General features: G+C 49.0%; 1 protein-coding gene across 1 annotated transcript in view; it reads left to right on the plus strand.

Moving 5' to 3' along the window:
- The first annotated feature begins 5,276 nt into the window (after window positions 1-5,276).
- The window catches only part of LAMA1 (laminin subunit alpha 1), a 170,511-nt gene continuing 159,809 nt past the window's right edge, over window positions 5,277-15,978 (plus strand). Inside the window, exon 1 of the mRNA XM_062201378.1 lies at window positions 5,277-5,350. Coding sequence (XP_062057362.1) covers window positions 5,278-5,350 — 73 coding nt within the window. The 5' untranslated portion in view covers window position 5,277. The remainder of the gene's footprint in view (window positions 5,351-15,978) is intronic.

Consider the following 15,978-nt stretch of genomic DNA (forward strand, 5'->3'; position numbering starts at 1 on the left):
GCTTAAAAAGACTGATACAGATATACCTAGCTGCAAGGGAGGCGGGCAATTCAACTCCCACCTGGATGACCAAGTGTTTTGAAAGTGAGAAGCCTGGATTTCAAAAGGCAACTTAGCTGTCTGTCATCCAAGACTATGAGCAGAGTTCTGCCTGCTACTTGATAACTGCTTTGTCCAAATTATTCATAGAGCTTATGCCATTTCTTGCATGAAAAATCAAATCTCATGGTCCCTTGTCCCTTCCCAAGTCCAGAGTTCTCTACTGTTGTTCTCTGAGTCTTCTTTCTCTGTTCCCCAATAATTCATGTAATTTATTTTTAACTCTTCCTTCTCTTATCCTTTTTTTTTTATCATTGATACAAATGGCAGCTTCAGTCTCTAATTACATTCTGCTGGGTGTATGGTATTATTTTTCTACTACTGCTGTAACAAGGTGTCACATACCAAGTGCTTAAAAAACCATACATTTATTATAGTATAGTTCTACAGCTCAGGGGTCTGAAATGGGGTTCAGTTGGCCTAAACCAAGGTGTCGGTTTCCTTAGAGTTGGTTCTTTCTGGGGGCTCTGGGGGAGAATCTTTTCGCTTGTCTTGGCAGCATCTAGCGACTGCCCAGTTCCTGGGTCCTTGAGCAAGCAGCAATCCTCCATCTTCAAATCCAGAGTCAGCAAGTTGGGTTCTTCTCACACCAAATCACCCAGAGTCTCAGCTTCCCTCTTGCACTTACACGGATCTTTATTGATCTGAGTAACCTGAAAAAAATTCTCCCCATCTGAGTTCCTTATTTAATCACATCTGCAAAGTCCCCTTTGTCATGTAATGTGAATATTTCCAGGTCCAGCCATGGGGATGAGCACAATCTTTGGGGGTCTTTATTCTGTCTTCCACCCCACTCCACCTTCTCTGTCTCCTAGACTTCTCACCCCTCTCCCTGCCTAAAGCTGAGTACATCAAGCACCTTACACTGAGCCAAGAGAAGGCAGGGAGCTTTACCCACCCTCAGCTTCCCAGACTTGGCCCGGATCAGACTCCAGTGCTGTGGCCGATTTTAGTAATCAATCTCTCCTCTCTTTCCTGTAACCCGGACCCCAGTGTTCCACTCCAGGCCCAGGACCTAGGTCTTGGTGTGATGCTCCTGAGCCCAAGACCTTGAACTGACCTCAGTTCCTTTGGCCTCACTTATACCAACCCTCCAAGAAATAGTCTTTCCTCCTATTCTGAGCATCGTGCCTAGGTCCCTGCAATGTGAGTGTCAGGACAGGAGGAACACGCCTGTTAAATGGGGCTTCCTCTGGCCTCCTCCTGCAGCTACATCCTCTAGCGCTGACTGCCCTCGGCTTGCTCAGCCGCAAGTGGCCAGAATGTGAGTGGATTGGATCTGGCATGGCAGAAGCGGCATCTAGCTATGTGTCTGAATCTTCGCTACACCTTATCATTACCAGGAGAGCTTTAAGAGATCTGGGTGTCCAACTGCACCCCATACCAATTGAATCACCATCGCTGTGGGTGAAAACCAGCACCAGTCAGCTTTCCATACCCATGGGTGCCAACTTTGTGGCATGAACCAACCATGGGCTGAAAACATTTAGGGAAAAAAAAACTTTCTATGAACACTCCACAGGTACACAATGCTTCCCTTTCATTATCCCCTAAACAATACACTATGACACTAGCATGTGCACAGCCTTTGCATTGTATTGGGTGCTATCAACAAGCTAGAGAAGAACTACAATGCACAGAAGGATGTGAGTAACTTAGATGCAAATACTAAGCAGAACACACAAGAAGAGCATCAAGTATGCTGGTATCTTTGCGGGGAGTCTTGGAAACAATTCCCCGCGGACACTGAGGGGCAACTAAGCTTTGTGAAACTCCTCTGTGGATTTTCTGCAGAAATTCCTGGAAGACAAGCAGCAGCCACTGGCTGCTCCCAGTGTGCTTGGTGCAGCCGCAGCAGCTCTGCGGGAGCTTGTCAGAAATGCAATGCTCAGGTCTACACAGGCCCGCACTGCCACATGTTCCCCAAGTGGTTTGGAAAAGCTCTGATCCAGCCCACCCCACTTTATCTGAGCCCTGGCATTGAAAATATTCAGCATCAAGTTTTTCTCTTCAATTGAAAAGCTATAACATTGGAGAAATTCTGGAAGAATTCATCTCCCTTGACTGTTCGCTGTGCACCAGGCAGAGGGCTGGTGGTGACTGAGAACATGGGCCCATTTCATGCCTGCAGCAGAACCTTCCCATGTGGCCCAGCCACTATGGGGGCCTTCCACTCTGTATCTTAGCACCTTGCTGTTGCCTTTGTAGCAATGATTACCTTTATGATTTCTCCCTGCTTAATGTTTGCTACCGTAACCATCAGGTTGCGTGTTCCACACAGGTGGGGCCCATTTTTTGGTAAATCGTTAGCACCCGGCACTTAGCTGCGACTCAAAAAATATTTGTTGAATGAATGAAGCAAGTGCTATTATTATGCCTTTTCTTTTAACAGATGAAGGAACTTGGAACTTGGCCAAGACATGTCTGCCAATAAATTTGGAGGAAGGATGCGAGCCATCACTGGGACCAAGCTCCACTTCCCTGCCCACAGTACCCCCGACACAATACTCCCTCTTATCAGCTGAACACAATTGTTCTCTTTTGTTTGCTCTCTTTAATTCCTTGCTTGCATATGTTCTTACTGTATTCAATTGCAATCCAAGTGCCCATATTATTGGGAATTTTGCTTTTCTAACTACCTGGGAAACATTTTCCCCCCAAATTAGAAGTCTCATACTTTAAAGTAGCTACATAATAGCCTACCCATTGCTCTGTCAATTATTTAGCCACTTAAGTCTTGCCTGGCGTTTAGGAATTTTCAATTGTTCGTGATTTACAGACAACTTTGAAGCATTGTGTGTGTGTGCATGTGTGCCGGGTGGAACTGCATTTCTACTTTCTCATAAAACATGAACGTTCTTAAAGAAGCCTCTCCTACACTTTCCTGGTGTTGTGGGTCACTTTGATACTTTTCAAGCAAGACTTGTACTGCAGGATCATATAAGAAATGCAGAATTGTGACATTTTTCCAGCTCCCTTTTATGGAAGTTTGGTTATACCAGCTTCTTAAATTTGTCTTGCACTGAAACCTTCTTGCTTAGTTCTGAGCAGTGATAAGCTGTGAGAAGTTGCGACTTTTCGCACTTCCTGTCCACTCCGCAGATGAGCTGAGGACCACTCACTTCCCTTGAAATCAGAGCCCTGAACCAGTTCCTGGTCTGCACTTCCCAGATAAGGGCTGACTGACCTCCACACCGACATCCCAGGAACCCCGTGTTCCGTTCCGGGAGACTGACAGCCCCCGACTCCTCTTGTTTGTCTTTGATTTCGTCCTCTGTGATTTCAGGGTGGTGTGGGACAGCCACTCACCTGAAAGTTCCATCTGTGCCCTAGCCCATGACTGGACATGTGCTGACATTGGGACCTTCACCCCTTGCACGCTCTTCCTCACCCCTCCCACAAGAGTAACTATCTGCCTGTGCTATAGATTTGTGAAGATCACGCGAGAGAATCTGTGTGAACACACTGCAAAGCACTCTGAAAGACGGAGTCTGGTGAGCAAACGGCTGTGTGCAGTTAGTTCAGTGCACAATACTGACGCGTCTGCATTTTGACACCTAAATGCTTAATGCTTTGATACTCACTACATGCTTAATCATTTATTTAATTATTTGTTATATAGCATTTTAATATTTTAGCAGCTAAGAATATCTGTAGTTTAAATTTAGTATGGGTAAGTACTATCTCACCAAACTCTATTGCTGCTGCTGTTGCTGCTGCTTCTTCTTCTTCTCCTTCTTTTTTTTTTTTTTTTAAGATTTACTTATTTGAAAGAACCAGAGAGAGAGAGAGAGAGAGAGCGAGAGAGAGAGAGACCTTCCTTCCTCTAGTTCACTCCCCAAATGGCCAACAGCAGCCAGGTTTAGGCCAGGTGATAGCCAACAGCCAGGAACTCCATCCTGGTCTCTTACGTGGTTGGCAGGGACTCAAGTACGTGGGCCAAATTCTGCTGCGTGCCTAGGTGTGATAGCAGGGACTTGGGTCAGATGTGGGATCAGTGCTGGGACTGGAACCAGCACTCACATATGGGATGTTGGAGCCACAATGCCTTATTGCATCCTTTTAAGGGGGCCAAACTCTACCTTTTTGCCCTGTATCTCCATGATTTCAAAAAATAATCGTTACATATTACAACTACATTTTACTGGTTAACTATTTAAGAAAGGATCTTTAGAAAAAGGGGAATTGGTTGTCAAATTGATTTGCATAACTGAGATGAAATTACCTCCCTAATCAGGCTAAAGAAAAAGGACTAGATCAGAGTGTGGGACAGTACCAGGAAACCTTTGTGGAAATGTGACATCTCCAAAGAGTTACGAACACTCTGACAGAAAAATAATTAAGGCTTAAAAATTCCTTAACAAAAATAAAAGAGTCGAAACCTCGTCTTAACACTTGGCATCCAGAGAGATGAGTCTTTCTCCAGCACTTAAGGCTATGTAATAATGATTACCAATAAAATGCCAGCGACCCTTCCCGCCTGCTTTAGAACCCAGCGGGAAACAAGCTACAACTCCTGGTCAGAAAAAATGCTCCGCCGAGAGCTAGGGGGAGGCTGCTTGGCGCAGCCGGGGTCGCGGGCGGGGGCCAGGCTGACAGCCAGGTGCCGGACGCCTTCTGGGGACCGGGTGGCGGTGCGCGGAGCCCTGGGCCGTGTCCCGAGGGGCTGGAGAGGCGGAGGCTTGCGGCGGCGCGGCGGCCCGGACCAGGGGGCCGGGCTGGGGCTGCAGAGCTGCCGCGGGGCGGGCAAGGTCAACAGGGCACATACTTTGTCCGAATCCACCCGCCCCGGGCCAACCTCGGCAGATTTCCTCCACCTTGGCAGCCCACCACCCCCTCCCACTCACAACTCGGACCCTGGGCTGCAGCAGAGGAACACCCCCCCATCCCCATGCCCCGCTTGGGGGTCTCGGTGCGCAATCCCGAGCGAGCGAGCTCAACTCTTGAGTCCCCGCCGGGTAGTCCCTGGGGGAGGGGTCTGGGGCTGCAGGGCCGGGGGCGGGGAGGGGCAGGGCGCGGCGGAGGTCGGCGGGGGTGTGTCCGCGGCGCTGGCGGGCGGGACGCGGCTGCCCGCCCGGGAGGCTGCAGATCGCGCTCTGCGCCGCGTCCGGAGCGTCCCCGCTGTTTCCTCCGGGCAGCGCACCGGGCAGCGGCGGCAGCGGCGGCGGCGGCGGAGGGATGCGCGGCATTGGTGCGGAGGGCGCGCTCTTGGCCGCGCTGCTTTGCGTGGCTGTCCAGGGCCAGCAGAGAGGTGAGCCCCGCGCGGGATCCCTGGGCCCCCGGAGGGCCGGCGGCCGCGGGACAAAGCCCGGCCTCTGGCGCTGCCGGAGTCCCGTGCGTGCGTCCTGGTTCGGCTTGGACCGGAGCCTCGGGCACGTGGGTGTCCCGCGGAGCCCCTGCAGAGGTCTGCGGTGCGTGGTGGGGTGGGAGGCGGCTGGCTGGGGCCACCACCCGGTTCTTCAGGAACCTTCTCGGACTTTCGCGGAGGACAGGGCGGCGGGGGGTGGGGGAGCGGATCGCTCAGTCCTGCCGGAGCGCCGTCCGAGCGAACAGTGCTGGGGGCGCCGGGAGTGGGGTGCCGGGGCGGAACGGGGCTCCTTCGCCCCCGTCCGGGGAGATCAGTGCCCGGGCTGAATGAATGGGAGAGGCGTCCTCCGTTGCGCTCATTGTCCTGCGGTGCAGAGCCGGGTCCTGGTGGCCGGGGAAGGGCGGGCCGGTGGGGAGAGACCGGCGTGGCTGGCGCGCCCCCTCGCCCCTGTACCGGGCCGGGGTCCCGCGGACAGCGCGCGGGGCACGGACGCGCCTTGCAAAACCGCGTTCTTGGTGGAAGTCCCCCAAGTGGTCCAACTGGCCTTTTCGCTTTGCGGGTTTAGACCGTGGGCACGGCAGGCCGGGAAGGTCCTCGCTCCGGGATCTCACGCCACCCACAGAGTTCATTCTTCCCAGCATCGCTTCTTGACCGGAAAGCGTGACAGCGGGCATAGACCTACAGGTGCACGTTTCGTCCAAAGGAGGGGGCAGAACGCCAGCCCCCCTCGTAGGAGCAGTGTGCGCCGGCGCCTAGTGCAGAGCCGGGATCTCTGCCGCGGGGAGCCCATCTCATTCATTCACGCATTCAAGGTGGGAGCCCTGACCGGGAGCTGGAATCGCCGCTCTGAACTGGCCGGCATCTGTTCCGCACCGGGACACAGGGAATCTGCACAGTTAGCAGGGAACAAGAAAGGGAGCCGGGCTCCGGGGAGAGCAGCCTGGGACCGCAGATGGAGCTCCTCCAGCCTGCCAGGCTGCTGGAAGTCCCCCCTCAGCCCGGGCGCAGAGCGAGCCGCCTGCCTCCGCTCGCTGTGCCGGGAAAGAGGAAGTCTTAGGCCAAGGAGCCGGCCTGTGCGCCCTCCCTCCGCGCCCCTCGGCCCGGCCCGGCCCCGCCCTGGGTCTGGGTGATTGTGAGCGGTGTGTGGACCAAGTGGGGCCGCCCGGGGCTTCCCTGCTTTGGGATGCTACGGAAAACCTCCGAGTCTGTCCAGGCCATTCTGGGTTTGCCGGCCCGCACCCCGTCAGGCGCCAGCGTCCACGAGGGAACGTTGACTTTGCATTTTAAATTTAATGTTGTGCCCCGTGAATAGGCACGATGGGTGAAATGCCGTGTCGTCATAGTGATGGACTCCTGACCCTCAGGTCATACGCTAAGGTAGCTGTCCGGTGCTTGTACGTTTGAAGCTGGCGATTCAGAGTTCCCTGTCACCCCACAGCCTCTCTGGGATGCGTTGGAACCCACCCAGTGGCCTCTCTTTCCTTAGAAATCAAACCTGTTGAAGCGAGCCATCCCGGCGTATTGAGTGAGAGGTGGGTGTGTTTTGCAGAGTTTTGTGTTAACTTTGTAGCTGACAAAGGTAATTATTGCACAGGTTGGCTCATCAACTCTTCTGTTTTATTCCACTCTAAAAAAAAAAAAAGATTCCATGTGTAGAAATCTGTGCGTGCAAGAAGATCGCACGTCATTGTCATACGTGGCACAGTATTCAGTTTTCGCAAGGATGAGCATCCTCCACAGTGAAGTGTGTGTGCCTGGATGGACTTCAAAGCTGCCTTTTTTTTTTTTAAATTTCTGTAGCTGTATTCTCCAAGTTAGGGCCAGTGAAAAATATTGATTTTAGCAGTTGGAAACAAGGATATGTATAATAAAAACATCACTGCCCACCTCCTACATATCCTGTACTTTGGCCCCTTCCTTTTATCCCCTTTCCTCTTCCAGACATTAAACACAAAGCCTGCATCTGTAGTTAATCTCATGTGTGGAGAACTCATCTGGAGCAAGGAAAGGAGACATATACATGCACACACACACACACACACACGGTTCCGAGTGCCCAGTGCCACTTCCAGAACGCGCTACTTTATAAACTAGTGTCGTAAAATGTTTATGTGACCACTTATTTCAAGGTAATGAGCCTTGAAAAGCCCTGCCCAGTTTATGAGACTTCATTTATAAAGCCCTATGAATGTTCATTATCATCTAGAGTAAACTTTTCCAGTGGGAAGGGGGAAATGGCCTAAGACAGATCTTCAAACTGCAGGTGTTAATTCTCTGTGGCAAGCTACTTACCCTCTCTTGGCTTCAGTTTCACCTTCAGCTAAATGGGAATAACCATGGCTACGTGGAAGGGGTGTTAATGATTAAATAAATTCATGCAAGAGAAGTTTTGCCTAGTTTATATAGAAGGGCTTAGTCCTCCATCAGCATTATCTGTAACACTGTTATCACTATGTTATATAGAACTATGTGACGGGAAGCCTTTTTCCAAGTTATCATCTCTGAGACACATAATCATGTAGAAATTCAGAGCCTGAATTTGGAATCAAACAATCTTGGGCTCAGAAGCCAAACCTGTCATCTTGATAAATCTTGAAAATGGTTTAGTTGAGAGAGAGAGAGAAAGAGAGATCTTACATCTACTGGTTCACCCCCCAGATGGCTGCAATGGCTGGGGCTAGACCAGGCCGAAACCATGAGCCAGGAGCTTCCTCGGTCTCCCACATGGGTACAGGAACCCAAGCACTTGAGCCATCTTCTGCTGTTTTCCCAGGCTCATTAGCAGGGTGCTGAATCAGAAGTAGAGCAGCTGGATCCCAAACAGGTGCCCATTTGGGATGCCAGTGTCACAGGCAACCGCCTAAACACAATGCTAGCCCCTGACCATGGTTTAGTTTCTTAACCTTCCTGAATGTTAGTTTTCCTAACTATAAGATGGGTGGGATGGATATGATTAAGTAATACATGAGCTCTGTGGGGATGTCACAAGCACTCGAGTGTAATGGTTATTGCTGTTAGGACGATTGTGCTTGTTTCTCTTCCTTCTTTTGTAGCCCACATTTATTTGACCATCAAGATTTATTGATTTCATACCCTAGAAATCTGTGCAGGCAGTCTTGCAGCTTTTGTCCCTCTTGCTGATTAGAATGGTGTCGTAACTGGCTCACTTGTCTGTTACACTGGGTTAGGGATTGTCTATTTTTCTCATAAAATACCGTAGCTAACCTATCAAGCCTCCTGCTTCACTTCTTCTCCCTTCTCAGCGTTGCCAACCCATGAGTTTTGTAGAAACATATAGTTTTTAAAAGATTTATTTATTTATTTGAGAGGCAGAGTTACAGAGAGAGAGGGGGAGGGACAGAAAGATCTTCCATCTGCTGGTTCACTCTGCAGATGGCCACAACAGCCTGAGCTAGGCCAACTGGAAGCCAGGAGCCAGGAACTTCATCCGGGTCTCCCATGTAGGTGCAAGGGCCCAAGCACCAAGCAGAGAGCTGGATGGGAAGAGGAGAGGCTGAGACAGGAACTGGAGCCCATATGGGATGCTGGCACTGCAGGTGAAGGCTTAGCCTACTCTGCAGCAGTGTCAGCCCCAATAGAAACATTTTGATAACCATTCTCACCGTGGTGTAAAATATTCTCATCCCTCACACTTCTTTATCAAGCCACTTGACCTTCCCCAATGTGACTCAGCTTCTCTTCCTTTGTGTCCGAGCAAGTGGTCTTCTTGCACGGTGCCCCCTTTCTGTACCCTCTTCCTAGTCTCCCACTGTAGGCATGGACTGGTAGGTTCCAGACCTTTCACTTTATAAGATGCACACACAAAATGACAAAGTCATATTGCATCACAGTGCGGGTAAACCAAGAAGGCTGGGACTCCCGTGGCCACGTGTCCTAGAACTGAGTGTAAGTACCTTGGGCACACCCATGCCTGTTTTTGTAGCTAACTAGTGTTTCCTGGGTAGGTGTTACGTGCTGGACACATCTCTCCTTTGGGTCCTAAAACCTGGAAAACCTTTCGTCCTCTTGGTGCTGAAGGATTTGTTAGGTGCAGGTCCCTGGACTCTCAGTGCTGTCTCCAGCTCCTGCTGCTCGTGAGCTTATCATGGTGCAGTAATTGCTCCCTTGTCTCTCTTGCCCACTAGCTTGGGCTTCTCAAGGACATGGCTGCTTCATTCCTATCTGTCTGTTGTTGCTTTGCAGGGTTCTTGCCTGTTCACAGCCTTTTCTCATCATGGAGCTAAATTGAAATTAGTATTTTTATTTAGAAATTAAATAATAAAACACTATTTTGAGTAGGTTACCAATGTCCATGATACACAGAGTTCAAAAGGGGCTAAAGGCAAGATAGAAAAAAGAGATAGGGCAGAAGCCATGCACACTCAATAGGAATGGCACTTGGAATTTTGAATTTCAGTCTTTTTCCAAGCCAGCTGTGTGTGGTCTGATGTTCTCTTGGCGGCTGGGCGGTAGCAGGACCCCCCCCCCCCCCCGCCCCCCGGCAGCCCCATGGTCAGGAGTGGAACAAGCCCTGCTCAGCTTTGCCCTGTGCTGCTGAGCCAGCATGCCTGGTAGGTCAAGTGGATTCAGTGCATTTTTGTATTCCCTTATTTGCAGTTTACATTGGGTTTATTAGGACCTAACCTCATTGGAAGGCAAGGAGCAACTATGCTTGTAACCTTTGCACCTGCTAACTTGTCCCTTCCAGGTAGGTGTTTAGCAGATATTATTAGAGCAGTGTTTCCTAGATTCTTTGGGATTAAAACCTAGAAAATGAATTGATTTCATGGTGTAGTATTACTTAACAAAAATATTTTAACAAGCTATTCCTTAAGCCATAAACAATTTTTAAAAATATATTCTTGGGGATTTATGATAGAGAAAAGTCAAGTTTGAGAATATTCTAAGTTAAGGATAGTATATTAATAAGTTTATGTATAAGAATGCTTTATTTCTGGGACCGTATCACAGACACAGAATTGAGAATTGAGACACTCAATTTAAAAAGTCCTAATGAGTAATATTAGGCTGGTACTTTGGGTACAAAAATTAATGGCAGGCAACCAGAGAGAATTCTGGAACTTAGACCTTAGCTAAAGTTTTTAGTTGCATTCCTCAGAAATTTCTGGATGAACAAGGTAAAGTATCGTCTCCTAAGAAAGATACTTGTCGCTAAGTTACATGCTTGCAAAAACCTATTTTACTTGATTTCTGAAATATGAATATGCATCCATAGCCAAGTGAGCAAATCAGTGCGTTGCTAAATTAATGAGAAAAAAAAAATCCTTCACAGAAGTAATTTAGTTAAGGTCATGAACTTTGGTTCTGTTGGAACAAGCCTGTCAGGGAGCTATTTCAGCATAAAATACCACAGGCTAGCCTGGTTCATTGCATTTTCATGTCCTTTATACTGGGGATGAGAGTCAGAGCCCAGAGTAACCATTTAAGTAGAAATAGCACTGAATCCTTCCCCTGGGTCTTTGTTTTTTCAGGGCTGGGGTAGGGGAGCTTTCTTTGGGTTAACTTGTTCCCAGTCTTGCTTGGGGGCAGGAGGCACACAATGCAAGCAGTGAGATTCCAAGTGAGTTTGGTGGACCACATTCTTGTCTAGGTAAGCATTTATCTCAAAGTGGGAATTCAGAAACGGTGGCGAAATCACCAATGGTGGTATCAGTGTGTGTGCGCTTTTGATTTTTACGTCAGCCATTTGAAGTTGGAATCTCTTCATTCCAGAGGTTATCTTTGAAGTCTGAACTGTGGGGCCGGCAGGCAGTGAGACTGAAATCCTTGGGCCAGATGCCCTTCTGTGTTACTGTGGGAATGTCAAGTTTAGATCAATGAGTATTTATGGAAAGTGCCATCTTCCCTCATTCCTGACGGTGTTTCCTGCATTCTATCCCATTGCTCCATAACTTCCTGCCAGAACCTCAGGAAATTCTTTGCAACAATTATGATGCTCAAGAAGATGCATGTGTTCAGCAGATAATTTTTAGTTAAGACAAAAAAAAAGAAGAGCATTTAAAAATCACACCGTAATGCTGATGACTGTACCAGGATGTCTCAAAAAGCTCGTGGCCACTGGAATGAAAAGATACTTTTTTCTGAAGCAAAGAATTCTGAAATCCATGCGCAGGAGGGGCTTCAAAAAGTTTGTGGAAAATTCACAGACTGAAAAAAGCTTTGCCTAGATTTCAAAATATCTTGCCACCAACATAAACTTATCCTGTAATTGCATTTTCCATGAACTTTTTGAAGTACTCTCAAACCCCCCACATTTCAATCTCCCAACCTTTTGGTTGCGACACACTTTTAGCAATCAAACGTGACTTGAGTTGTTATCTCACGCCCTGGACAGGAATCCTTTCCTTTTCCTGGCTGTCCTCTGATTTCTGCCGGTTCATGGCATTTTTTTGTTAGTTATTTTGGCTTCCTTTTCCTTTTCTTTTCTTGCACCCCCTTATCCCAATTGTCTCTGAATTTTTATTTCCTTCTTTAAAATTCTGTTTCTGTTTCTGTCACCATTGCAAAATGATCACCAGCTGTCCGAACGACTACACCCAGCCAGCAACTCTCCACAGGTTTCTGGTGCCGGCTGGTTCCTTTCACTTCATCTGGTCCCAGGCTGTATTTAGACTAATCCTGCTAAAATGCTGCCTTCGTATTGTGCGCCCTCTGCCTCCTGGGATTCCAGCTCCTGCCCTCCGCCCACTGCCCTCCATAACCCCTCCTAATCAGCCCCAGATAAGCAGTCGACATCCACACCTTGTGTCGTCTGAGCTTTCATGTCCACTGCACAGGTCTCCTTCTGTCTCATTGCACGTGGCCATTGTCTTGCGGCTGCGTGATTTGGTTGCATGACCTCCCTCACTGGAGATGCACTCCCCCACCCCCCACATTTCCTACCTGAGCCCAAACCTGGCCCTTCATGCACAGCCTGCGCCTTCCTGCCTTCAGACAGCCTTGTTATTATGGGCAGTATGAACTGCAAATTCATTTCTGAATTTGCACTGCATTTGATGATAAATTGAGGTTCTCACCCAGCCAGAGCAGCCGGCTGGTCCTCTTTTGGATGCCGTGTCCAGAATGCTGTCAGCCAGCCTCACAGGAAAGGACATTTCTTTTTCTGAGACCAAAACTGGAGTTGCCGGCATTTCTTTCAGTGCACAGATAACTTACTGGCATGCGGTTCTGGCTCTGAGACCTGGGTCCTTGGTAGTGAGATTCTCCAGAGGTGTCACGGTTGTCTTGGCAACCATAAAATCTGTTCCCAGTTTCTGGACCGCAAATCCCGTCCTGGGACCTGGCCCCGCTCTGGGTTGCCTATTACCCAAGGGGTTGAAGTTCACTACATCTGGGTGGGATCCAGAATCTGTGTGCCAAGAAATCTTAGTCCCATTTTGGCACCCAGAGGTGCAAGGAACCTTTCCAATGTAAGCCGACCATACTGGATTTCTCATTTAAAAAAGTTGTTCCCAGCAAAGTGGCCCTGCCACTCAGCTAGCTTTCTGTCCCTGGTGCTTTTGGGTTAGCACTCCTGTGCCTGCTCCACCCCCACCCCAGTTCCCCAGCGTGTCCTTTCAGCCTTTTATTCTGGGTCTCTAACACTGGCATTTCTGTCTCTGCTTTTGTACAAACTAAGTTTTCCCAGCCTCTTACGGCTCCACCCCTGGCTGCATGGGCACAGTTTTGTTCCTTCTAGAAGCTTGGAACAGGGAGAATTGGAGACACTGAATCACATATAAAATGCCTTGGGAATTATCTGCTGGCTTTCTTTAAGGGAGCAGGTATTTTGAAGAGTTAGCACCGTCCTGGGGGAGGGAAATAATATTTCCATGCGAGAGTTCTTGTTTAATTTTTAGTTATTTACCTGGGAGGCGGACAGACGGTGAGCGCTCACTTCCACTGGTTCACTCAGCACAGTTCACCATAGTTCGGGCTGGGCCGACGCAAAGCCAGCAGCAGAGAACTCAGTCCAGGTCTCCCTCCTGAGTGGCAGGGACCCTACCACTTAAACCGGCACTGCCAACCCCCCGGGATGTGCATTGGTGGAAAGCTAGAACAAGAAATCCAACCCAGGTGCCCTGGTGTGGCATACAGGTGTCTTAACCACTACACTGAAGGCTTACCCCCTTCCATGAGATGGGTGATGTTTCTAGGGTTGTTCTTGCTTTGCTAGCACGGGGGTTGCGCATTCATTTCTCCACACATGCATCCATGCCCCGAACACACCTTGGGACCTGCACGCTGCCCGGCACGAGTCAGGGATGCACAGAGGTCATTCCTGTGGAGCAGAAAGTTCAGACTGCTTTCCTTGCTATTAATTCAGGCCACATCTTTTTTTTTTTTTTTTTTTTTGACAGGCAGAGTGGACAGTGAGAGAGAGAGAGACAGAGAGACAGGTCTTCCTTTGCCATTGGTTCACCCTCCAATGGCCGCTGCGGCCGGCGCACCGCGCTGATCCGAAGCCAGGAGCCAGGTGCTTCTCCTGGTCTCCCATGCGGGTGCAGGGCCCAAGGACCTGGGCCATCCTCCACTGCGCTCCCAGGCCACAGCAGAGAGCTGGCCTGGAAGAGGGGCAACCGGGACAGAATCCGGCGCTCCGACCAGGACTAGAACCCAGTGTACCAGTGCCGCAAAGCGGAGGATTAGCCTATTGAGCCACTGCGCCAGCCTCAGGGTACATCTTGATGTTCTTGGTGGATTTCGTTTGAAGTCCAAGAACTGAAAAGCGCTTAAGTGAAAAGGAATTAATCTCCATAATAAATTGTAGTCAAGGAAGGAGTCCCCAATGGTGGAAATTATGGTGTGGCTGTTGCTTTCTTTTATCCCTAAGTTCACAGTGAAATGAGTGGGTACTGTCACTTGTGACAGCAGGGCAAAGAGGCTCAGCACTGGCTGGCAGCCATACAGGGAACCACAAAAAGATCATTCATGAACAACGGAATTCAAAGAGTAGTTATTTTGGTGGCAAAAATTTGGAAATCCAGGTATACGAAGAGTCTTCCGTAAGTTGATAAAAAATGTGTATTATGAAAAACACTATACATGGATTTCTAATGTATTTTGCAGCAAAATAAACTCTTTTAATTGCATTCTCCACAAAGTTTTTGAAGTCCCCTCTTAATAGAGTTATGGAGTCATCTTTTTTTTAAAAAAGTTTAGTGGGTCTGGTGCTGTGGCACAGCGGGTTAAAGCCCTGGCCTGCAGTGCCAGCATCCCTTATGGGTGCTGATTCTAGTCCTGCCTGCTCCTCTTCTAATTCGACTCTCTGCTGTGGCCTGGGAAAGCAATGGAAGATGGCCCAAGTCCTTGGGCCTCTGCACCCATGTGGGAGACCTGGAAGAAGCTCCTGGCTTTGGATCGGCGCAGCACTGGCCATTGCGGCCATCTGGGGGAGTGAACCAGCAGATGGAAGACCTCTCTCTCTGTCTCTACCTCTTTCTGTAACTCTGTCTTTCAATAAATAAATAAATCTTTAAAAAAGAGATTTACTTATTTATTTGAAAATGTATTTATTATTGTTTATTTATTTGAAAGGCCAAGAGAGAGGGGGAGACAGAGAGACAGAGAGAGAAAGATTGTCCATTTGCTGGTTCACTCCTGAGAGTACTCACTGGAAAACACCACACAAGGGGCTGCAGGGACACAAACATTCTCTGAATAAACAGACATTTCCTGAGCAATTTCACCAACCCAGGCACTCTGTGCAGGGATCACGCCCAGATCTGAGTGTGGAGCAGTGGGAAAAGCATGAAACAGACAGAAAGCAAGTGAGGGCAGTGTGTCTGATCTGACTATGGGGCACCTGTTACATGCGAAGCATTAAGCTGCAGGCTGTGGCGGGCACAATGGGATCAATGTTCCAACCTGCATTCTACAGACAGGACAGGCATACTGCAGGTCCTGTCTGCTTATCCCAAGCTGTGCATCACTTCACAGCTGCGTCCACAGGCACAGCAAATTAACTGGGTGGTTTTCCATCCTGGCTCAGAGTGGAATTAGGGGGTACTACCTTTAAAATGCAAATGAGGGGCCTCATCCCAGACTAAACAAATTATAATCCCTGGTGGTGGGACCTGGACATGGATATGATTAAAGTCTGTGTGACTTAGAACCTGTTCTCTGGTGCACAAAGAGCTAGCCACACAGGTGCACCTGGAGCCACCAGGCAGGAAAAGAAGCCCAAGGAAATCCACCAGCACCCAGATACTGACCCCTAGGGGCTGGCATTCTGGTACAGTGGATTAGGACAAAGCCAGCATTCCATGTGGGTGTCAGTTTGAGTCCCAGTTGCTCCACTTCCAATACGACTCCCTGCTAATGTGCCTGGAAAATAGGCAGAGGATGGCCTAAGTGCTTGGGCCCCTGCACCCACGTGGGAAACCTGGATGAAGCTCCTGGCTCCTGATTGGCTCAGCTCTGGCTGTTGTGACCATGTGAAGAGTGAACCAGAGGATGGGATGCCTCTTTCTCTCATTCCCTCTCTCTGTCTGTAATTCTGCCTCTCAAATAAATAAAGAAATATTTTTTAAAATGACATTTAGAGTCACTCATGTTTGAGAATGAGATCT

This window comes from Lepus europaeus, chromosome 9 (assembly GCF_033115175.1).
Source record: "Lepus europaeus isolate LE1 chromosome 9, mLepTim1.pri, whole genome shotgun sequence".
In the NCBI taxonomy this organism is placed as follows: Eukaryota; Metazoa; Chordata; class Mammalia; order Lagomorpha; family Leporidae; genus Lepus; species Lepus europaeus.